General features: G+C 43.5%; 1 protein-coding gene across 1 annotated transcript; it reads right to left on the bottom strand.

The window, feature by feature from the left end:
• Positions 1–437: 437 nt before the first annotated feature.
• LOC133506277 (MICAL-like protein 2) lies at positions 438–20,352 on the bottom strand. Its single transcript, XM_061830256.1, has 16 exons — positions 19,955–20,352; positions 17,396–17,444; positions 12,707–12,848; positions 12,449–12,636; positions 12,247–12,374; positions 9,263–11,254; positions 8,226–8,401; positions 7,957–8,014; positions 7,236–7,342; positions 7,074–7,135; positions 5,595–5,718; positions 4,327–4,429; positions 3,985–4,058; positions 3,788–3,902; positions 2,360–2,406; positions 438–1,278 (listed from the first exon to the last, which is right to left on the bottom strand). The coding sequence occupies exons 1-16, from the start codon at positions 20,095–20,097 to the stop codon at positions 1,202–1,204; spliced, it is 3,585 nt and encodes a 1,194-aa protein (XP_061686240.1). The 5' UTR covers positions 20,098–20,352; the 3' UTR covers positions 438–1,201.
• Positions 20,353–24,135: the final 3,783 nt, after the last annotated feature.

Here is a 24,135-nt window from a genome sequence, read left to right as displayed (position 1 = left end):
TTCTCGTAGGCAGTGGTGTCGACTTGCAGGGCATTATACCGAGAACAGTTGCTAATATTCTCAAATGTAAACTCGAAACAAAATATGTAAAAAGTTTACATTTTTTGTAAATTGTAATTACTGAGCATATTTTGGTATTTTAATTCATCAAAACACTTCAGTTGATGTAAAAAGTCTGCATTTATGTGCCTTTAATGTTTTATCTACAGGTAATAAAAATATATTTTAAGATGTACTTATATATACACCCCACCCCTAGAGTATATATATACACACACACACACACACACCTACATATATATGCAACACACACACACATATATATATATATATATACATATATATATATATATACACACACACACACCACACACACACACACACAGACACAAAATCCAGGAATCACCCAGGACAAACAATAAAAAAACTAAAACAAATCAACAATATTATTTTAATACAAATCAAAGCACAATATATATACAGGCCAGTTTCACCACATAATGATGAAAAAAATCCTCTTTAAAGCTCCAGTTTAGCATTAATATTCCCATCGCCACGAAACAGTTAAATGTACAATAAATAACATTTAATTGCGTCTCAGCTGGCGGTCGAACACTCACAAAAATACACTCGAGCCGTCGCGCATTTTAAATCAATTCAGATCCAATATGGATCACAACAGCGAGCCCGTATCTCGGCAGATGAAGAAGTTTTTTAACAAAGGGCAAAAAAAAATAATAAAACATCAAAGTCAAGGTGGTAAAAATATTGAAATTGCACTCGTAAGCCATTTGAACGCAAGAAGCGGCGATACCGACGTTGTTCATCGCTCGCGTTAGTAGTACCCATGTTTGTGTTTGCGACGCGCGTGCCAGCAGCAACAGACGCGCGAAGTTACTAGTGTGCATGCGTGCGCGCGCACACGAAGTAGACCGATTAAAACTGGAAGCGGATTAAAACGAACAACTCAAGCACGCAGTGAACCTCGTCATCACTAGTAAGTCGTGAAGCCGTCGTGCTGGGAATGTGTCGAGAACCGCTTAAGATGAAAGACGGCCGACCGGCGTGCTGCAAACAAACACGCGCGCGCGCGCACGTACCGAGTTGTTCGGCGAGTCAGCGGTGGGGTGGCGTGACCCGGAAAGCGCCGCAGGGGAGCGGCGAAGGGTGTTTTCCCGGCCCGGCCCGGCTCGGCCCGGCCTCACGCCTCCTTCTTGCTGCCCCAAGTGAACATCTTGGAAATGCTGGACTTTTTCTTGGACTTGTCTTTTTTCACACCTGCGACGGGACGCGTTTGAGCACGTTTAGCGACGCGTTTCAAAGCAATATTTCGAAATTTGATTTTCGAACGGCGTTCATCGCGGGGGGAGACGGGGGGTACTGTATGTTCAAGACTCATTCACGCATCCATCCATCCATCCATTTTCTTTGCCGCTTATCCTCACAAGGGTTGCGGGGAGTGCCGGAGCCTATCCCAGCTGTCAACGTGCAGGAGGAGGGGCACACCCTGAACTAGTTGCCAGCCAATCGCAGGGCACACAGAGACAAACAGTCGCAGTCACGATCACACCGAGGGGCAATTTAGAGTGTCTGAATATTGTTTCATATTTTTGGGATGTGGGAGGAAACCGGAGTGGCCGGAGAAAAGCCACGCAGGCACGGGGAGAACATGCAAACTCCACACAGGCGGGGACGGGATTGAACCCGGGACCTCAGAACTGCGAGGCCAACGCTTTACCAGCTGAGCATCCGTGCCGCCAAGACTCATTCATGATAGAGAAATTATACATTTATTAATTGGCATCACAGTGGGACAACTGGTTAAAGCGTTAGCCTCACGGTTTTGAGGACCGGTGTTCGAATCCCGGGCCAGCCAGTGTGGGTTTTCCCCAGGCACTCCGGTTTCCTCCCACACCCCAAAAACATGCAACGTTAATTGGACACTCTAAATTGCCCCTCGGTGACAGCTGGGACATGCTAAACCACTCTCCGCACCCCTTGTGAGGATAAGCGGCCAAGAAAATGGATAGATGGATAATGAGACACTCTAAATTGCCCATAGGTGTGATTGTGACTGCAATTGGTTGTTTGTCTGTCTCCATGTGCCCTGTATTGACAACCGGTTCAGGGTGTAGACCCCGCCTCCTGCCAAGTGACAGCTAACACAGGCTTCAGCACTCCTGCGACCTTCGTGAGGATAAGCGGATCAGAAAATGGATAGATGGTTGCCATTTATTCATCGATTTTCTATGCTGCCAATCCTCATTAGTCTCGGGTGTGCTGCAACCCATTCCAGCATATTTCGGATGAGAAAAATCGAAATTTTGTTTTAATTTGTTTACATTTTGGAGGTACTCACTGAAATTCTCCATCAACTTGCTCAGCTGCTGGTCCTCCTCTTCCTCTCTGAAAGGAAGCACAGAGACTTTGAAGAACTACGAAGGGTACATCGTGATTCCAAAATCAATTGGAGTCGTCTCTGGATCCGTTTTGGAAAAGAATGCGGAAAAAATATAAACGAATGATGTTTTTTCCTTAGGTCAGTGAATGTTACGGTGGCTTCGACTTTGCTTTTTTTAATGCAATAAAGTACCGTAATTTCCGGCATATAAGCCGCGACTTTTTTTCCCCACACACTTTCAACTCTGCGGTTTATGCGGTGATGTTTTTCTAACGGCCGCAAGGGGGCACTCAAGCAGAAAGGGAAGAATAGAATGGAATATATGTGGGGAGGAAGTGACTTTTACCAGTATGTTTTCTTTTTTTTAATCGGCCCTGTTAGCGCTGTGCTAGCGTTAGCGCTGTGCTAGTGTGTTTTTGCTGCGTTACTGCCGTGTCTCAATGACTTTTATCGGTATGTTTTTTTTTTTTTTTTTTTTTAACCAGCCCTGTATTAGCGTTGTGCTAGTGTGTTGCTGCTGTGTCTCAGTGATTTTTACCGGTATGTTTTTTTTTTTTTAACCGGCCCTGTTAGCACTGTGCTAGCATGTTGATGCTGTGTTCCTCCTGCATCTCAGTGATGTTTACCGGTATGTTTTTTTTTTTTTCGTTAGCACCCCGCTAGCGTGCTTCTGGTGTGTAACTGCTGCCTCTCAGTGATTTAGGTATGTTTTCTTTTTTTCTAACCGGCTCTGTTAGTCCTGTGCTATCGTGCTGCAACTGTGTAGCTGCCGTGGCTGTTTTTTTTTTTTAAACCGTTTTTTTTTTTTTTTTAAATGTTCGTGCTACCGTGTTGTTGCTATGCTAAACTAAGGAATTAAAACTTTGAAAACTGTTTCTGTGTACCGTCTTTCTTTGTAAATATCTCCGGTTTCAATGTGGGCACTTGTGGCTTTTACACAGGTGCGGCTTATGTCTGTACCAAATGATATTTCCTTTACAAACGTATCGGGTGAGGCTTATAATCTGGTGCGCTCTTTAGTCCGGAAAATTACGGTACAATTATTCAGTATAGTTCAGCTGTATTTAACATTAAAGTACAATAAAACTTCATGCGTTCATTTAGAAAGGTTGGTTTAGCTGTTTATTTAGGTGCATTTTTTAACTTTTTTATGAGTACATTTTAACTACGCCCAAGCACAACATTACAGTGCTATTCTCATCTCATTTTTGAAGACCTGGTTCTACGATGCTATTTTATATTGATAGTTGTCATTACGGTGGTACTCGGTGTAAAAAGGGAACCACTTGATTCGAGCGATGTCAGACATTTTGTATCAGTCCAAATGAAAAAAGAACCGCGATAAATGTCTGTGCAGTTGCGGGGCGTGTTTGTCCGCGAGCGCACCTGAGCCTGTCTTCGTCCAGAACATCTACGATAGTATTGCGGTCGTTGACGATCTCCATCAGTTTGCTCATCAGCTCTTCTTCTCGTCTGCGTTCGAACGCCGTTTTCAGATGTTCTGTACGATACAATTTTCAGTCGTGAGTCGCAGCTCACGTGTTTCCGGATGAAAATGTGAAAGGAGTTTTTCTCCCCCCGACCTGGTTTCTCGATCAGCTTTCGGAGCTCCTGCTCGACACTGGGCTGCTGCTCCTCCAGGTCCTGAGTTTTACCACTACACAAATACAAAAAAAATTTAAAAATGTAACTTTTTTTTTTTTTTTAGACCAGTGATTCCCACCAATCTATAGAAACAGTTCAATGTTCTTCCACTAGATGGCAGAAGATCTAAAAAGATGCAATCCTGTTAGTGTTCGATTAAACAAGCCCAGTTTTACACTGAATAAATACATTTGTTAGTAAATCATGACGAGATTACTTTAAATAAGCACATCTGAGCAGCTCACATGGCTTAACATGGCAAAACTCTCGCGTGTACTCACACGTAGACGAGCTCGGACTCGCGCCGCATGGCCACCTGCTTGTTCCTGATCAAGCTGAACCATTCCACCATCAGCTCGTCCATCAGGGAGTCATCCTCGCCCTCTGAAGCGCAAATGGACGTGCGGTCTGTCACTTAGTCCCACAAAAACACCGAATACAAAAAGTCTACACACCCCTGCGCAAGTGCTAATGACCTTAGCCGTGCTAACCAACAGCATTGCTGTCATTCTGTTATAAGCTTTAAAGCTGGAACACAAACGATGCAGCCACACATGTAGACAGATATACAACAAGCATAAGTACATTATCTTGCATAAAACAAAACTAAGTCACTAACCATAAAGTGCAATTGGAACAGATTAAAGCCATTTTCACTCATTTCAATAAATTGAGGCACCACTGTACTGTAATTTCCGGCCTATAAGCCGCGACTTTTTTCCACACGCTTTCAACTCTGCGGCTTATGCGGTGATGCTGCTAATTTGTAAAAATTTTTCCAACGGCTGCAAGGGGGCACTCTTGTGAAAAAGGTAAGAGTGAGACCGATGGAATATATGAGCCGAGGAACTGACTTTTACTGGTATGTTTTTTTTTTTTTTTTTAACTGGTCGTTAGCGCTGCGCTAGTGTTAGCACTGTGCTACCGTGTTGCTGCTGTGGTAACTGCCGTGTCTCAGTGATTTTTACTGGTATTTTTTTTTTTTATACTTCCCTGTTAGCGCTGTGCTAGCGTGTTGCTGCTGTGCTACTGCCGCGTCTCAGTGATTTAGGTATGTTTTCATGTTTTTTTGAAACCGGCTCTGTTAGTGCTGTGCTAGCGTGTTGCTACTGCATAGGTGCCGTGGCTGTTTTTTTTTTTGTTTTTTTTTTTTTTAAATCGGTATGTTTTTTTGTGTTTTTTTTACCAGTGCTGTTCGTGCTACCGCGTTGTTGCTATGTTAAGCTAAGGTATTAAAACTCTCTTTCTGTGCTTTTCTTTGTAAATATCACGCGTTTCAACGTGGGCACTTGCGCCTTGTACACAGGTACGGCTTATGTATGTATCAAATGCTATTTCCTTTACAAATGTACTGGGTGAGGCTTATAATCAGGTGCGCTCCGTCGGCCGGAAATTACGGTATTTCGTCCCTTTTTCCCCCCAAATTGATTTGTGTGGTCACATTATTGGTGGAAAGATTTAAAAAGATTTATCCTGGACTTATTATTATTTTTAGAGAGGGGTGTGTAGACTTTTTATACGACAAGGGGAGGTCATCATGTACACGAACCGTCTTCGCTGTGACGTAGCTTGGTCTCCAGCTCCACCCCTCTCCTCTCCAACCGGTTGAGGTCCTCTTCAATCTCCTTCAGCTCCTTCAGGATCCTCTCTTTGGGGATGAAGTCCGGCTTTGTCTGCACATTGAGCGCGAGATGGACAACGTGAAGCAAAAAACACTCTAAGCGACATCCTAACTCATGCCAAATATCATCATAAAAATAGCTAATCGATGTGATGGATTATTTCAGATTTGTTTGTAACATCAAAATCATTTTTAGAGGAGCTTGTGACCAGAGAAGAATCACAGGAGAGTTGCCATGCTGGACGCTACAGTACATAAAAAAAAAAAAATCAAAATTCTGTTATTCGGAATACATGCTCACAAGATATAGACAATCAATTAATCAGTCGATCTAATCGATCAATTAATCAGCAGTTTGACTAGTCCTCTTAGCATCTGCTGAGTAATAATTCTTCATATCGTAAAACGGTATGCTTCACTCTTTATCAGACTGATTCTGAAAAGCTTCAGATTAAGAAATAAAAATTGACATAATTTAGCACCGGCGGAGCAACTGGCGAGAGCATTGGCCTCAGATTTATTAGGACCGGGGTTCAAATCCCGGGCCCGCCTGTGTGGAGTTTGCATGGTCTCCCCGTGGCCCGCGTGGGGTTTCTCCGGGCACTCCGGTTTCCTCCCACATCCCAAAAACGTTGCATTAATTGGAGATTCTAAATTGCCCATAGGTGTGATTGCGAGTGCGACTGTTTGTCTCTATGTGCCCTGCGATTGGCTGGCAACCAGTTCAGGGTCTATCGCACCTCCTGTCCGTTGACACCTGGGATAGGCTCCAGCACTCCCCGTGACCCTTGTGAGGATAAGCAGCTCAGAAAATGGATGGATGGCTAATTAGACACTTTAAATTGCCCCTAGGTGTGATTGCCAGACACTCCTGTGACCCTTGTGAGGATAAGCGGATCAGAAAATGGATGTATGGTTTTCGTTTGTCAATCGATTTTCTATGCGGCCCATCCTCATTAGGGTCTCGGGCGTGGTGCATCCCGTTCCAGCCGATTTCAGATGAGAAGAATCGTTTTACCCTTTCTCATGCGTTTTAAAGACTTTTAAATGTATTAAAACACACTTTTTGTAACAAATGCATAAATATATACAGTAAAACCTCAGTTCTCGACCACAGTCACTTCCAGAAGGTAATTCGAGATTTATTCGAAAACCAAATCTATATTTCCCAATACAATCAATGGAAAAAGAAATAATGCGTTCCAAGCCTAAAAAAATTGGCTTTTCACCACCAGTTCAGGGTGTACCCCGCCTCCTTCCCGATGAGAGCTGGAATTGGCTCCAGCACTCCCACACCATTGTGAGGATAAGCGGCTCAGAAAATGAATGATTCATTTAGCGCCCTATTGTCGGTTACTGTAACGCCATCATTAACTCAAAAGTATCCGATTTTTCCATTTACGATACCTTTAAGACTTTTGATCCCGATGTTGTCGTGTTTGTGGCGTTACTTTGGCCATTCCGGACACCTGAGAAAGAGATCAAAGAGAAAATACATACAGGGTCTTTATTATACAATAACACGACCGGAAGAGCTTGAGCGTCAAAGCATTCGTAAGAATGTCGGACCTTGATATGAAGGCGGGTTCACGGGCCTCAGCGACACCTCTGCTAAATGGGAGCCTCCAGCGTTGTTAGCCGGTACTTTAGTGGAGGACTGTGATGACTCAGCAAGTCTGAAGCAAAAGACAACATAAGCGGTTCATAATATGACAATTATAACAGTGGTGCCTTGAGATATGATATAATATTGTACTTTATTTGGAAAAAAAACGTGCAAACAAACAACAACAATGATTTATAATGGAAAAGAAAACACATTGCTCCTGCTGGTATGCCGACCTTGACCACATGGGTGCAGTATAACACACAGTGTTCATTGAGGCATTATTGTATCATGCAATCCTGGCTGGATGCAGCCCAAATTCAAAATAAAACTCATCTGTGCGGCACTAATGTTAGTTATTCTACGCAAAACGATAAAGGATATATGAAAGTGAGTACTGTTAAATGTTATTGCTGCAATTCATGTACTGCAACACAGATGCTAATTAGCATAAAGCCAGTGGGCCGAAAGGCTAAAATGGGATTGTCATTTTCTGCTTTACATCTCAAGTGAGAGCTCACAAGTAAAAGCAAAAAAAAAAAAAAAATTATCCGCCAAATGACAGCAAGTATCTCGATAAACTCACCACTGCATTTATTAGAAAATTTACAAAAATTCAATTCATGAAATTCGGGGGAAAAAAGTTTTCAAAAATAAAAAAAAAAAAAATTAAAAAAAACTTACTTAGATTCTTTGGAGACAGGTTTGAGCATGGACCTCCAGTCTGTGGGCGTCTCCTTCTCTGTTGATGGCAAGAAAAAAACCCACTGAAAATAAAAATACACCCGTATGTACAGTACATAGAAATAGAAAATTGGGCAGGTGTAAAAAAAAAAAAAAAATGGAATTGAATCGTAGTTCAGTGGCATGAAACATGGATTAAAGTTTTATATGGAAGTAACTATGAGCTAAATTGTTGTTCTGTTAATGTGAATGCGGTCAGGGTATATAACCTGAAGTGTTGGCCGGGGCTGGTTTCAAGCCTCCGGGGCTTCTCTCTGGAGTTCTGGTTCTAAGCGGACTCTTGTCTGAAGGCTGCAAGTCGGCGAGGATGGAGGGGTTGACTTTGAGCCTCACTCTCCCCCTGACACCCTCTGTCTCCTTCTTCACAGTCTGGACCTGTGATGAGCTAAAGTCGAGGTGATGAAGGAGTGTTAGATCTTCTGCAGTAGAATTACCGTCATTTCCGGCCTATAAGCCGCGACTTTTTTCACATGGTTTCCACCCTGCGGTTTATGCGGTGATGTGGCTAATTTGTGCATATTTTTCTAACAGCCGCAGGGGGGCACTCGGGCGGAAAAGGTAAGAGTGAGAGCGGTGGAAGATATGTGCCGAGGAAGTGACTTTTACCGGTATGTTTTGTTTTGTTTTTTTTTTTAACCGGCCCTGTTAGTGCTGTGCTAGCGTGTTGCTGCTTTGTTACTGCTGTGTTACTGCCGCGTCTCAGTGATTTTTACCGGAATGTTTTTTTTTTTTTTTTACGAGCCCTGTTAGCGCTGTGCTAGCGTGTTGGTGCTGTGTTATTGCCGTGTCTCAGTGATTTTACTGGTGTATTTTTTTAACAGGCCCTGTTAGCACCGTGCTAGCCTGTTGCTGCTGTGTCTCAGTGATATAGGTATGTTTTTTTTTTTAACTGGCTCTTTTAATGCTGTGCTACCGTGTTGCTACTGTGTAGCTGCCACGGCTGTTTTAATTATTTTTTTACCGGTATGGTTTTTTTTTTTTTAATATTCATGCTACCGTGTTGTTGCTATGTTCAGCTAAGCTAAGGTATTAAAACTTTGAAAACTTTCTGTGTACTGTCTGTCTTTGAAAATATCTCATATTTCAATGTGGGCACCTGCGGCTTTTAAACAGGTGCTGCTTATGTATGTACCAAACAGTATTTCCTTTAAAAATGTACCGGGTGATGCTTGTAATCCGGTGCGCTCTGTAGGCCGGAAATTACGGTACACAGTGTGCAAGCTCATATATTAGTGAGGGTCCTTACGCGTCACTTTTCTTGGGCGGGTCTGACTTTGGCGTTGGCTTACTGTTTTTGTTTTCCTCCTTCGAAAGTTTCTTTGACGTGTCCGCCGCTTTCGCTTTACTGCCCTCGCTGACTTCGGTTTTCTTTGCACCTGCTTTGCCTTTATCAAAACGCTCTTTTGATTGACTTTTACCCACATTAGCAACATTTTCATTGCCACCCTGACTACCGCCATCTTTCTTTGCACCTGCTTTGCCTTGGTCAAAACGCTCCTTCGAGTGGCTTTTACCCGCGTTAACAACATTTGTATTTTCGACAACACCACCCTGAGTGTCTCCATGTTTCTTTGGACCTACTTTGACTTTGTCAAAAAGATCCTTCAAGTGACTTTTACCCACGTTGGCAACATTTTCATCTCCAACAGTGCCACCCTGACTGTCGCCATCTTTCTTTGCACCTGCTTTAGCTTCGTCAAAACGCTCCTTCGACTGGCTTTTAGCCGCGTTAACATTTCCATTTCCCACAACACGACCGTGACTGTCGCCACCTTTCTTTGCAGCCGCTTTGCCTTCATCCAAACGCTCCTTCGACTGACTTTTACCTGCGTTTAACACATTTTCATTTCCAACTACAGCACCCTGACTGTCTCCATGTTTCTTTGTGCCTGCTTTGACTTTGTCAAAAAGTTCCTTCAACTGACTTTTACCGACATTGGCAACATTTTCATCTCCAACGTTGCCACCCTGACCGTCGCCATCTTTCTTTGCACCTGCTTTGCCTTCGTCCAAACGCTCCTTCGACTGGCTTTTACTCGCATGAACAATATTTTCATTTCCAACTACAGCACCCTGACTGTCTCCATGTTTCTTTGTGCCTGCTTTGACTTTGTCAAAAAGTTCCTTCAACTGACTTTTACCCACGTTGGCAACATTTTCATCTCCGCCGGTGCCACCCTGACCGTCGCCATCTTTCTTTGCACCTGCTTTGCCTTCGTCCCAACCCCCCTTCGACTGGCTTTTACCCGCGTTAACGTCATTTTCTTTTCCAACGACAGCACCCTGACTATCTGCATGTTTCTTTGCGCCTGCTTTGAGTTTGTCAAAAACTTCCTTCAACTCAATTTTATCTGCGTTAGCCAGATTTCTATTTCCAACATTCGCACCCTGAGTGTCTCCATGTTTGTTTCCACCTTCTTTGCCTTCATCCAAGCGCTCCCTTGACTGGCTTTTAGACAGCTTGGCAACATTTTCATATCCGACACGACTACCTTGAGTGTCAGCATCTTTCTTTGCATCTGCTTTCCCTTTATCAAAACGCTCCTCTGGTAGACTTTTCCCCACATCAGCAACATTTCCACTTCCAACGTTACTCCCCTGAGCGTCTTCATGTTTCTTTGCAGCTGCCTTGACTGTGTCAACAAGTTCCTTCATCTGAATTTTATCCACATTAGCAATATTTCCATTTCCGAGACTGTCTCTACCTGCTTTGTCTTTGTCGATGTGGGCCTTGGGCTGGTTTTCACCCACATTCTGAATATTTCCAGGTACAGTTTGACCCACTTGGTCTTCCTTGCTAGGATCCGAAGACTTGAACCCTTTTAGGGAGGCTTCTGTCATCTTATTTGCAGGTTTGTTATCGTCACCTTCTGCCTGAAAGAACTTGAGCTTGGACTGGATGGTTTTGGCCGCGATGGTGGAGGTCCGAGGTGCAGCGACAGGCCTAGTGGTGACGGCGGCGGGTGTCGTGATGGTGTGATTGGACACGGGTTCTTTATAGACGGAAGTAGTTAGAATCTCCATAGCAGATGTGGTGAGGTTTGAAACGGGCCGACGCGGTGACGAGGATCTGCTGGAGATGCTGGCAGGGGGGCTTGGTTTCTGGATCGGCCCTGTGGGCCCCAATCTGGCCGGCGCCGTGGGTGTCACTGTGTTGCTCTTGGAGAGGCTTGCCCGAGGAAAGACGCTGGGCGGAGCATCTCTTAAGAGTGAGATTGCGCTTTGAGGAGCCAGTAACCTAGGAGACGAAGTGTTTATAAAACACACACAGGACGCAATATTAGGTAAACCTGCACAGGATCATATTTTACAATACAGTGATACCTCGGTTTTCGAACGACTCTGTTTTCGTACAAATCGGTTTTCGAACGAAAATTTAGAGAATTTTTTTTGCTTTGGTTTTCGACCGAAAATTGGTATTTGAACACCCCGACCAGCTGACCCACGACGATTTGTTATTGTGCTTTCAAACGTACCCACGAAAAAACAGAAAAGACGTAATGTGTGCGACCGCGTCCATTACCCGAGTCGCTACGGATACGACAATGCACTCCCAGCCTAGCATACTCTACTAGGCTAAAGCATACATTTTAAGCAAAAAATAAATATACTATATTTCTTAAGTGATTTAATTATATAAAGTATTTAACCTATTCATGTATTTGAACTACGCAGTTTATTATCAGGAAAAGTTTAAAAAAAATCGCTTAAAAAAAAATTATTTAGGCTCGGAACGCATTATTTCATTTTCCATTCATTGTAATGGGAAAACGTGCTTGGGTTTTCGAACGTTTTGGTTTTCAACCAGCCTTCTGGAACAGATTGTGTTCGAGAACCAAGGCACCACAGTATGAAAAGTTCCTCTCTGTCGGCCTCCAGCTTTTTTCCTAAGCCTCATGATGCCACACACACACACCGCACTGATCCAGTAATAAACGCAAAACACTTTGAAGACAGCCAACATTACTATTACACAAATTATTTTTGAATGGGTTTTAATTCATATTCCAATTTCTTGACAGTGAATTCTGGCTTTTATTCTGACCGCCGCTATGAAGACCAAAATTAAAAGAAATGAAGTCTGATAAATAATTGGACATTCTCTGTCTTTACCACTCAGTTTCCTCTTGACTCAACCTGATTTTGTTACTGAATTATTTGAGTTTCAGCCCAAAATTGAGATCCACCGACAATCTTATCACATCAAATACCGGAAATGGTAAGTCTTACTTTGCACAGTTCCTGTGGTAGAGCTTCCCGTCCACTAGGTGTCGCTGCACCAGGTGAACGTGCTTGTTGCACGACGTGCACTTGTTATTCAGAGTTCCCGTCTGCTGGGATTTCTCAGCTGAAACGTCCTGAAAAAGAAGAAGAGCACTTGTAGGTGCTGTGCATTATTTTCTATCGAGACAGAATTTGTTCTTGTTCGCACATGTGCCGATGTTCTGGGCTGTCTTGGGTGGGGCAGAGGTGACGTCATGTTAGCTGAAGTGGGAGGATGGTTCTCCTTAGATGGCTTGGACGAAGGGAACACCTTCGATACCACCGGCGCGTTCTTCTTTCCGGACGGCCCGTCGGCGGGCGGGTCGGCAGGACGCTTTACTGCCGCCGTGCCACCAACTGCAAAAACCAAGAGATGACGACGGACGTGATGGGAAGGGGAGACGGAGAGGTAGGCGAGCCTACTCACTCGGGGAGCGTCCGTGGAAATAGTTGTAGTACTGCGAGACGTATGTGAGGATGCTGAGGCGGTCTGGGACTTTGAGCGCAACCATGTCTTCGGCGTCCAAGAGTGCGGGAATTCCGAGGTGGTCCTCGGCGACCCTGAAGGCCTGCAAAGATCGGCGGCTCCCGCTATCACAACATTCAACATACTCCCTACCGCGCTTATGATTAAGAGAGTGCAATGGTTATTTCGTGTTACAATCACCGGACAGCCATCATTTGTGTGGTGGAAGAAGGTAGTTTAACTCTTAGCTCTGGTTCTGGTTGACATAAAATTGTAGTTAAAATTACTCTGTTAGTCATTGTAATTGTGCTGAATATTTTGTGAGAAAATTATTTGCATGTAACATTAAAGGGCCATTGACAGGAAAAGCATAATTTTTACTATGTTTTTTATTAAAAAAAAAAAAAAAGGTAACCGAAATGGACCCATCCGTTTTTTTTCTCACCACACAACATGATTTTTACATATATGGCCTTTTGTAACTCCCGCCATGAAAATCCTCTCAAGGGATTTGTTTTGGAGAAGAAACAGGAAGTGACGTTATTAGCAGACGCCCACTCAAGTGGGTTTGTGTGTTTGTACCGGTTTTAGCTGCTGGAAGGTAACTCTTTGTTCTTTTGTGTTAGCCAAAATGCTGGCTCGTTGTATTGCTGGATATTGTTCGAACACTCGGGAAGATGGATTTACTCTTCATATGTTTCCAAAAGACCCGGTTCGTCGTGAAAAATGGATTGCATGGGTGCAAAGGACCAGAGCTTCATGGGTTCCAAATGACAGGTAGGTGTGTAATACAGCTACGAAAAAAAAAACCAATAGTTGGGGGGGCGTAATCCTTCTCTCAGAACGTAACAACGGTCACGGCTTCAGCCGGGGTGGCTCATTGCAGCGCCAGGCCGCAGCGTTGTCGTCGCTCGCAGCTGAGTACGCTACATACTGTCATACATACTGTCGGGGAGTCTGTTGTTAGTTAGAAGTGAGCCATATATCATCTAAATATGGCTCAAAACGATAGGCTAATATTGCCCACCTCACTCGATTGGGGGGCTGGAAAAATCCGAAAATCTGTTGCTCCTCTCCCATAGCAGATGCCACTACTTGTTTTCAATGGCGAATGTCCCAGTGTGATGTCTACTGATGACATTACAGGCAATACGGCTGCCACTGGGATGATGAGTGAGACTTCCGCAACTTTGCGCATGGGTGACGCGCTCTCCGCTCATATTTATTTTTTCGTATAGACATTGAAGTGAATAATGTTATATGTATTTTTCATTACAATATTTATTTTAGAATGTTTATAGGCATGACAGTGGCCCTTTAATTGTTGTCTGTACACTTAACACAACCAGTTGCTTATACCTCTTTCTCAAGCAAGTTTGGAAGCTTCCGGCCACTTCCGAATTTTCTACCATTCACATCACGATCACCTTTGTGTCTATATGTCAGCAGGACCTATATTAATTATACAGATATCAATTAGCTATCATAAATCTTGAAAACATGTTCAAGAGCAATATCAACTGACCCTTTACATTTACTGTTAGCAGGCCGACAGCAGAGTGCGAGACACAAACAAATACCACAAAACAGGATAATTGGTCAAGATAATCATCTGCAGTCACAAAAGATGGGAAATACAAAGAGTGGAGAATCACAAGCAAGTAGAGTCGAAATAATGTTGCATTTTTAACTCTGTCATGTTGCTGAAGAGGATAAAAAGTTCTGGGGAAAGCTGCTCTATAACTAAACTCTGAAAATGAGGCGAGTCAAGCAGAGACAGGCAAAGACGCACCGGCGGCTGCCATGAATCATTACTCAAGAACATTAACGGCACGCTGTAAAAACTGATAAGTTTGCTCTGACTGATGCCGCATTATCCGCACTTACGCAATGGACGGGAGAGAAATGTGTCAATCCCGCAGTCCAACAAGTTCCAAGAAGAAACAACAAGAATGCACCTGAGCAGCCAAAGAGTCTACAGTTCTTCCCGAGACGCGTTTAAACACTTGAACATCGATCGATGCATGTAAGCGCTGCCAACCTTCTATACCCTACAAAGTCACATTTCATTTGAAAATGTAAGAATGATGACATTGGAGTTCCTCAAGGTTCTATGCTTGAACCAATGTTATTGGCATTTTAAGGGTCAGTGATCAAGCTCATTGTTAAATGTCATAACCGAACCTTGCCGATGACAAGAGCTTTCAAAATGGTGACAATACACTGGCATGCAAATGTATTTAATTTTGAAAGTGGAACGTCAAACGCGCCTTTGCATGCTCGGCCAGATTCTTGCTTGTTCAGCCGATTGCTTCCTGGTCCCCCTCTCTCTTCTAGTTCATACAAGCACCTTTGCACATCTGTCTTTCTACAGTCAGTGTAAAGTGAAAGTAAATGTCTCGTAAATTGGCCATACCACAGATAATAATATTAACAACCCTGCCAGATTAGAAAGCGGTTTTAAAAAGTACAACATGGGGCCTCAAAGGTCAAATTGTGACAAATCAAGCCATTTTCTCTGCTCTCAAAGACGGTGTGGGTATGTCTACTGAAACCACCAGCAGCTCAATTGCCAATCAAATACCACAAAGCTTTATTGTCTACACGGAATCCATACATGGCTCGAATAAAAGGTTTCACCCCCGTGTTTGACGCCAGACACACCTGCTCCGACATTACCGGCGGCAGGACATGCACCGCTGCTGGATAATAGATGCTTTTCACGTGACGTCGTGTGACTTTTGTTTACGACGGCTCCTGGACGGCAAAACGACAATACAACTCGCCTTTTTTTGTGAATATTGGATTTCTTGTAAGCGAATTACGGCCTTTCCATCACGGTATTTCATTGTGTGGCTTAAGGTTGGCAAGAACGGACAGAAAAAGGGGTCTGACATTTCAGGCATTGTTTACCTTTTCCTGGGTCTTCAGCTAATTTACGGCGGTATCCTCCACACTTTTTACATATTTTTACAGAGGTCTTCGGGCTATCAGCACCCGCAGTGAAACTTTGCTTTTCGTATTTGCGGTGGATAACGTGAAACTATGGCTGTCGCTAGCCATAGCCTTTAGCCGCACTTTTGCCAACACGTGGGAGCGAGCTATGCCCATTGTTTTTATCGAGCGTGGGCGCCGCCCCCTGGCTGAGTAACTTTTCCGCGCACACTCGGTGAGTTGGTAGCGAAAACTATGCGGTGTCTGACCATCTCATCGCTGTTTGTGTGGTTACAGTCTTTCACCAACAGCTCGAGTTCTGTCACAAAGTGCTCACATGACTCACAGTTAGCTTGCACCTTCTCGTGAAACTTATATCTAGCAAATATGGGGTTTGTTTTCGGAGTGAGGTAATCAGAGAATTTTTCAAAATAAGTTTTTAGCACATTAGCATCAACTTATTGCCGACATCCCGTCCTTCATCTCCGATCCACAGCAGGAGGAAACTGCACTTTTCCCTCTTCAGCTCTGTTTTTAAGCAGTCCTGTGAACATGAGTTCGACGTGTTGCTTGAATCTCCGCCACGCATCTGGTAAATTGGACAAGTACCAGTCCATCATCTGGCTTTGGACACCGAACGTACGTCGTCTTCGTTGTTTTTTTTGGTCTTTTTTCGTGAGTCCGTAGTTACACCACCATCACTCCGACACCATGTTATGATCTTGCTGTCGTGTTATTGAATAACGTAGACGCGAATCCAACTGTACTTTTTAACATGGTTGATATTTATTTCGCTTTTCCCCCCGACAACCTCTCTAGCTCACTTCCTTATCAACCTATCTCGTCGCGCCCCGCTGACGTCGCCACAATCGCAATTACACAACACTTGCTAAATACGAGTAGTACTATAGCTCAATCTAATAATAACGAGACAATAGTTGCTCTCGGGTTTCACATGTGGCTTCTTTCTTTATTCCTCACGCCAGCACAAGTGCCTCAATCCCCTCTGGTTAAAGTCTCCGTTTGTCAAAGAACTTTCAAGATAAAAGCCCAAAACGATAACCGTAGCCAAAACATTACAGTATACACTTATCGCTTCCTAGCCATGATACAAAGACACGATCTTGCCGTCCAAAATGGCGTCGTAAACAAAAAAAAACCAAGTGGTCGGCGTGACGTCAATGAAAGGCTATCATCTGTCGGCTGCTGTATTCCGATTGAACACTGCTTCCAGACTGTAAAACTAGTATGTAACAAAAGTGTAGCAGCATTAATATGAATCCCACTATCCCCCAAACATAGCCCTAAAATGTTTTTTTGTTTTTTTTTGGCCCTTCCTACGAAGAGCCAGTTACGTCGCAGCGGGGCGTGTCCTGCCGCGAACACGAGCAAGATTCCCACTAACTCCTTATCACTTCCTAGTTAACTTCCTCCAGCCGTTCCGAGGACAGCCGGGAGGCAATCGCTGCAGCTGACCTGGGTTATCCCCAGAAGTCTGTGGCATGACTACGAATTAACTTTTACATCATCTACTGTGAGTTCCCGACATAAAACGCAAAATGGCAATTTCCTGTCACTACCGTACAGGGACAAATAACTACTAAAGGTTACTCGGTGTTGAGTTGGCTCGGGGGCTGACTTGTGACTAAGTGGGAAGATGAGGGTGTTTGGCACTAGTATGAATATGAAAAAAATATACATGAACATCTTTCTTACCAGGTTGTTGTTCTCGTACACATTTTCTTTCTTCAAGGAGTCAAAATTGCTGCAAAAGGGGGGGGAAAAAACCCATTAGGAAACATTTGTGCACTTCCTTGTTTTCTTCTGATTCTAAAGATAAAATCCACCTTAGTGAATCATGCACAAGCATCTCGTGACGATGACTGTATAAATACAGACAATAAATCCTGACGGTCTCAGATTACCATAATATTTACAGTGGGAGTACTGAAGCAAAGCAATATTTTGCGGTTTGCCACACAAACGGGTTCAAAGGAGATGTTGGGGCAAGCCCTTCGGATATCTGACAAAATATCAAATTGCAGGTGTGACTACATCTTCCTGATTTACACACACACACACACACACACACACACACACACACACAGACAAACAGAGCAAAAATTCATGAAATGTAAATCATTACAAAAACATGCCTTGATTATGCTGGAAAATAAAAACATTTGTCTCCTGTTTCCCATTCGACAAAGTCAAGTTTCAACAAGTTGAGTTCATTTTGTAAAACCCAAAACTTCCAACACATGTGGAGATCCTCATGGTTCTGTATTTAGCCCAATACCATTGAAGAAATCATAAAAACAAACGGCGTTTTAAAAAAAAAAAAGACTTTACAAATACATCTAGAATGCCACGCAGTATAGAGGTCGTGCATGTGACGTCACCATTTTCACGGCGGCCATATTGCCTGTCAAACAGAGCTGCTCGACATTGTGGGAGATGTAGAACAAGAGGAGAATATTTACAATACCCGAGACCTGTTGTGCTGTTTGTTGTCACAACAGACGAGACAGATATTCAAAGAGATCATTCTATGGAATGCCGTCTGAGAAGACCAGAAAATAACGATGGATTCCGGCAAAGGTTAACGTGTAGCCGAATACGCTTCCGCTTTCATGAGCCGCCGCTGTGTGAGATTTATTCCAACGAAGTATTTGTGTGCATCCAGACTTTTATACGCTTTCAAACCTTCACGTGTAAATCTCGACGACTTACTCACCAGATCCGTGTGTAGATCCAGTTGTCCAAGAGAAGCGGAAGCGAATTAACAGTCCAATTTGTTATCGGCGACAACATCAACTTCGGCATTAAATACGGGTCCTCTATGCCAAGTTTATCTGATTTTTTGTTCATTTTCACCCTCTAGATGTCAAACGGTATCGGACAAGACTGGACTTCCTGCTATAAGACATTTTCCTGTCGTCTCCAACCGACTTAGCATTGAACAATGCTGTGTTAGAGCGGCAATATGACGACGTAAACAAAAGTCACGTGATTTTATGACATAAGTGCACAAGCTCTATAACATGGACCTCGCTAAGACTAAGTAAACAGTGTGACTTACGAGGCAATACCGTTCCACTCCAGGCCTATAAAAAGCAGTCATGCACGTTATAAAGTGATGTGAACTTTTGCTTTTTTCACACAATAACTCAATATCATTACTCAACCTGCCCCCAATGAAAACAGAATGTTAGGTCGAAAAGTGAACACGAACGTCTCCCTTTTTACTTTAATCTGGATCGGGTTTTCAGAACTCCCACTGAGAGCTGTTTCTAAAATGTCGGAGATCTCATTGTGCTAAATTCGGATAATACTTGAGGGTAACTCCAAAGTAAACAATAATATCTTTAACAGCGCAGTTATTTTAGTGGATCTCAGTTATTATTATCTGTCTTGGCACTCAGACAAACAGCAGGTGCTTTTGCGAAGTGGCCTCAACTCCAAGTTGTCACATCAAAAAAAAACAAAAAACAATAAATCCACACCGTAAGAGTGAAGAATCTACACCACGGTTTTATAAGTTAGGGTCGAATACAATACTTTTTTATAATAAAAAAAAAGGTAGAAATACCCCAATAATTGACTTCAGTAGACTTTCTGTGGGTATTTATTTTCCTGCATTGAAATTTCGCCACTTGTAACAACAATGATGAACCAGATCGAAGAAGCGAGATACAGATATTCCTTATCCGTGGTTTTAAGATTATTCTGTGATATTATATTATATATATATATTTTTAAAGTCTAATAAGGAAAAAACACGTGCAAAATTGTCATTTTTTTCTGCGTTATAATTTATAGGGGGTTAGTCATAAATTTCGATGGGATAAAAGCTCGAGACGATCGTGAATATTGAAAACAAACAAAGATGTAACGTGAGTTTTGTCTTCCATTGAGTACGAGTACTTTGCAAATTCTTTTTTTCCCCCCAATTGTGCCACCCACGTTCTCAAAACAGGTACCGTATTACCGTATTTGTCTTATTGTACATTTCGGAGCCTGTACTTTTTTCCCAAACTCTTATTTAAGTAATTTAATCGATACTTTTACTCTGACCAGTCTCTCCCCCCACCCCACACACACACACACGAAGTATCTGTACTACTACTCGAGTACAGACCAGTTGGTACTTTTCCACCTTTCAAAACAATAAGAGGCAGCCCAGCCAGTTACGCTCCTTCCTCATTTTGAAGTCGCAAAACAATTTACAAAGTAAAGTGACGCAAAAGTCTCCCGAACAACTTTCGCACTCACATGAGATCCGGTCTATGTTTGTGAATGATGGCACAGAAAGCCAAGCCGTCCCGGAACGACGTGGTCATGTTGGTGACCGTCACATCCCGGTAGCCGTCGCACTGGATCCGGCACCACTGCTGGAGAGCCTTCACCGCCGACATCCCGTCGAGTTCGGCGTCTCCTCCGCGGACTCTTTCGCCGCGGTGGCGGTTCCCCTCCCCCGCCTTCCTTCGCTACCACCGCGGGGGCTCGCCTCCTTCCACAACGAAAGCCGCCCGTGGAGCTGGTTTTTTTTTTTTCGCGGCCACGCTGGAACTCGCCGGCGAGCGGGGCCAGGAAGGCGGCCGGTGCGCTCCCCTCGAAGGTCAACACCGAAGTGACACCTGTGGAAGGGCCGGAGTGACGTGGACGCGTGGGCGGGGCTTACGGCGCGCATGCGCATATCATAGCTGCATCACAATTTTGTTTTTTTTAACGAAGGCCCTGCTTACAAATATTACATACACTGTATGTAATAGCAGTCATTTTATAGTGTAAAAGGCGGGTCTCACTGTAGTTTTTCCCCACAAGAGTGATTATGAAAAGTCTACACACCCCAAATGCCAGGTTAAAATACCACTTTGTCCATCGTTAAAGGGCCACCGTCATGAAATGCATTATTCTTAGTATGTTATAATGAAAAAACGGCAGCCGACATGGACCCGTGCGTTTCTGTCCTCCACAAAACGTGATTTTGACGTATACAGCTTTTTGTAACTCCCCCATGAAAATCCTCTCGAGGGATTTGTTTTCGAGAAGAAGCAGGAAATGACGTACACGGCGGGACCGCCCTCAAGTGGACTCGTTTGTTTCTATTAGTTTTTACCTCCGGGAAGGTAGCTCGTTGTTCCTTCGTGTTAGCCAAAATGCCGGCTCGTTGCGTTGCTAGATTGCTTGAACACTCGGGAGGATGGATTTCCAAATGACAGATAAGTGTGTATACAGCTACTAAAAAAAAATAAAAATAATAGTTGGAGGCGGGCCACGTAATCTGTCTCTCATAATGATCCGCGTACGTATGACAGGGGTGCGAAATGTGTCGATGTGGACGTCGGACGGCTTCCGCGTCGGGCTCGCCCGCGAAGGCTGCCGCATCGTGCCTCGTGGACGAGCACGGTTTCGGCCAGGCTGGCTCATACATACTCTCCGGGAGTCTGTCACTGCCGCGGAAACGGCGTCGACGCCGCGTCCGCCGGTCACGGCTTCGGCTGGGGTGGCTCATCTTCGGCCCCGAGGTGGCTTATCACAGTCCACGGGCCGCTTTACGGTATTGTCATCACTCGCGGCTGAGTACGCGACATACTGTCATACTGTCGGGACTTGAAATGAATGTTATATGTATTTTTCATGACAAAATCTATTTTAGAATGTTTATAGGGATGACACTTGACATTTAAGGGAAAAAAAATAGTTCACAAATCGCCAAAGGTCTTCTTATTTATAAGTTCATTGCCACAGTTTACCGCCGTCTCGAAGAAGTCTTACACTGGTCACTCGCAAATCGGAGTACCAATGGAAGTAGATTAGTGCCACCGGGATTTCAATTTGAAATGTAAAGTGATCACCTATTCAATAGTTGTATTTCAGTGTAACTTTTCAATGTTAACAATTCAACCGGCTACAATTCGCTGTCTAAAATTCACCGTCTGTGCCACCGGGCAAGGTTACTTCAGGTCAGAACCGAAACACTCAGCCAATCCAGTTCCGCTTTCTTAGTCATGTGATGTCACGTGACTAAGAAAGCGGAACTGGATTGGCTGGGTGGCACAGACGGTGAATTTTAGACACCGAAAGAAAATGTGATCACTTTACGTCTCAAATTCAAATCCTGTTTTCTGTGGCATTACAAATTTAAATCCCATTTTAAATACAAATCCTGGTGGCAATAATCTACTTCCCTAAGTACCACCAAACTTGTGTAGTTTAAAACGAATGCTGTGGGGAAACAGCACTAAAACGAGAAACGGTAGTGAGCATAGTTCTGTATTTAAATATTTGATAGAATTTATGCACCATCAAGTGCAGATTCAGGATCAGAAGGCAAACATCAGCACTTTTTTTTTCTTTTTTTTTTTTTTAAACAGATGCAAATTGGGTGCTTCTGATGACATAGTTCTTGTCATTATTTCATTGCACTTTAAATCCACGGCACGGACTGGCCTGACCGCATTTTTAGGCTCGCCTGACCCAGTTTAAAAGTCGACGTTTCACGCGTCGAAACCCACCGGTGGGCCACAACATTAGGTACGCCAACACCATCCGTTGGGTACTACGTGGATGCATAATATTCAGTTCAAGGATTATCACAAGCTAGTTAATACGGCAACGTTGTTGCTTGTGCCTTATTCGCCTCACCCGTCCTGTCTGCTGGGTGTGTCGGAATCATCCGAAACCTGCACGCACTTTTGGGCCGTGACAAAGCAGGGAGGGGCCGACTCGTTAATAGTCATCTTAAATTATTGTTGTGTGTTGAGACGACTACTAAACCAGCCAAATATCTTGTGTGGATATCACACTGACGTGACGAATATCCTCTAATGGTATTTTTTTTTTTTACATGAAACAATAATAAAAATCAATCCTAGTTTGAGTTTGCTGTTAACCTAAACATTGAATAAAGAGAACAATACTATATTTAAACAACTTTGCTTAAGGAAAGTCTGCATAGGTGAATGCTAACAATGGAAAATGCCATAGACGAGCTAACAAATCGCATCAGTGTCGCGATATTTGAACCCTTTAAGTAACAACATATCTGAACACAAATGGTGGCGCAACACGTAGAAAAACATTATTGACAGACATAGACTCTTTATCCTCTAGGGAAAAAAATAACGCAACACAATGCGTTTTGTTGTTGTCTATTCGAACGCCCCCCGAAAAAACACGGAAATAACATCGCGCGCGGCGCAAGCAGTCGACCCACCCACGACGCGTTTTGTTGTTGTCAATTCGAACGTCCCTGAAAAAAAAAACGGAAATGACATAACGCGCGCGGCGCAACCAGCGCACTTTTGTTATTCCGTATAACGCGGCCCCTGACCACAGACGTGTCCTGGTTGTGACTATTTTTCTTCTTATCGAGGACTACGGTATTAACCCCCAATAATAGCTCTAAAGGAGGCAAGTTGCTCGTTTAAAATTATTCTGACTTTTGTAGATTTAAAAAAAAAAAAGTTAAGGCTGGGGGCCGAGTCGCTACAGATACGACAATGCACTTCCAGCCTAGCGTACTCTAGTACTAAAGCATACATTCTCAGCAAAAAAAAAAATATATATATATATTTCTCAAATTATTTTATTATACACAATATTTAAACTATACATGTATTTCTATGCAGTTTATTATCAGGAAAAGCTAAAAAAAATGCTTTAAAAAAATACAATTTTGGGGGGGGGCTTGGAACGCATTATTTCTTTTTCCATTCATTGTAATGGGAAACATTGATTCGGTTTGCAAACAAATCGCTTCTCGAACCGTGGTCGAGAACCGAGGCATCGCTGTATGATAATGACCTTAGGAGTGTATTTGCATGCTTGTGTGATACTGCCCCCAACTGGGCATGTGACCGTTTCCAGAAGGAAGCGCATAGTCAATGAAATGTAACGCACGACTGCGATTGGCCGGCGACCAGTTCGGGGGGTACCCCGCCTCCTGGCCGTTGACACCTGGCATAGGTTCCAGCGACCCTCATGAGGATAAGCGGCAAAGAAAATGGATGGATGAATTAATTGAGCACATTGTAGAGCGCAGGAAGTGAGAGAATGAGTCCTTGTCCCATCCAACTGTATTCTTCTTTGTGGCACGGACGGACAAGGGGAGAAAGAATGCACGAGTGGTCGTCTTGCACTTGTGTCAAGTCTCGAGACCGCAACGGGACACGTTTAGAAAGAAAAGCATTCCTCTCGGCACAAAAAGAGGAAAGCTGTTTTCAAGCTATTTTTTTACGATCCTCCTACCCCCAAAGTCTCACGCCGGTTTTTTCTTTTGTTTTGTTTTTAATATAATCACTGAATTTTTTTTTTTTTTTTTTTACCCACTTTACTTCAAATGTAATACTACGCCAAGAAAATAATGGTTGTAGGCCGAACATATCCCCCTCGCCACCCCCCACAGACAAATAGCTAATTCTCCCAAATCCAGACAGGAAATGCCCTTG

Source organism: Syngnathoides biaculeatus, chromosome 9 (genome assembly GCF_019802595.1).
Source record: "Syngnathoides biaculeatus isolate LvHL_M chromosome 9, ASM1980259v1, whole genome shotgun sequence".
NCBI lineage: Eukaryota > Metazoa > Chordata > Actinopteri > Syngnathiformes > Syngnathidae > Syngnathoides > Syngnathoides biaculeatus.
The sequence above is the reverse complement of the archived record's forward strand: the minus strand, read 5'-3'. Positions and strand labels throughout refer to the sequence as shown.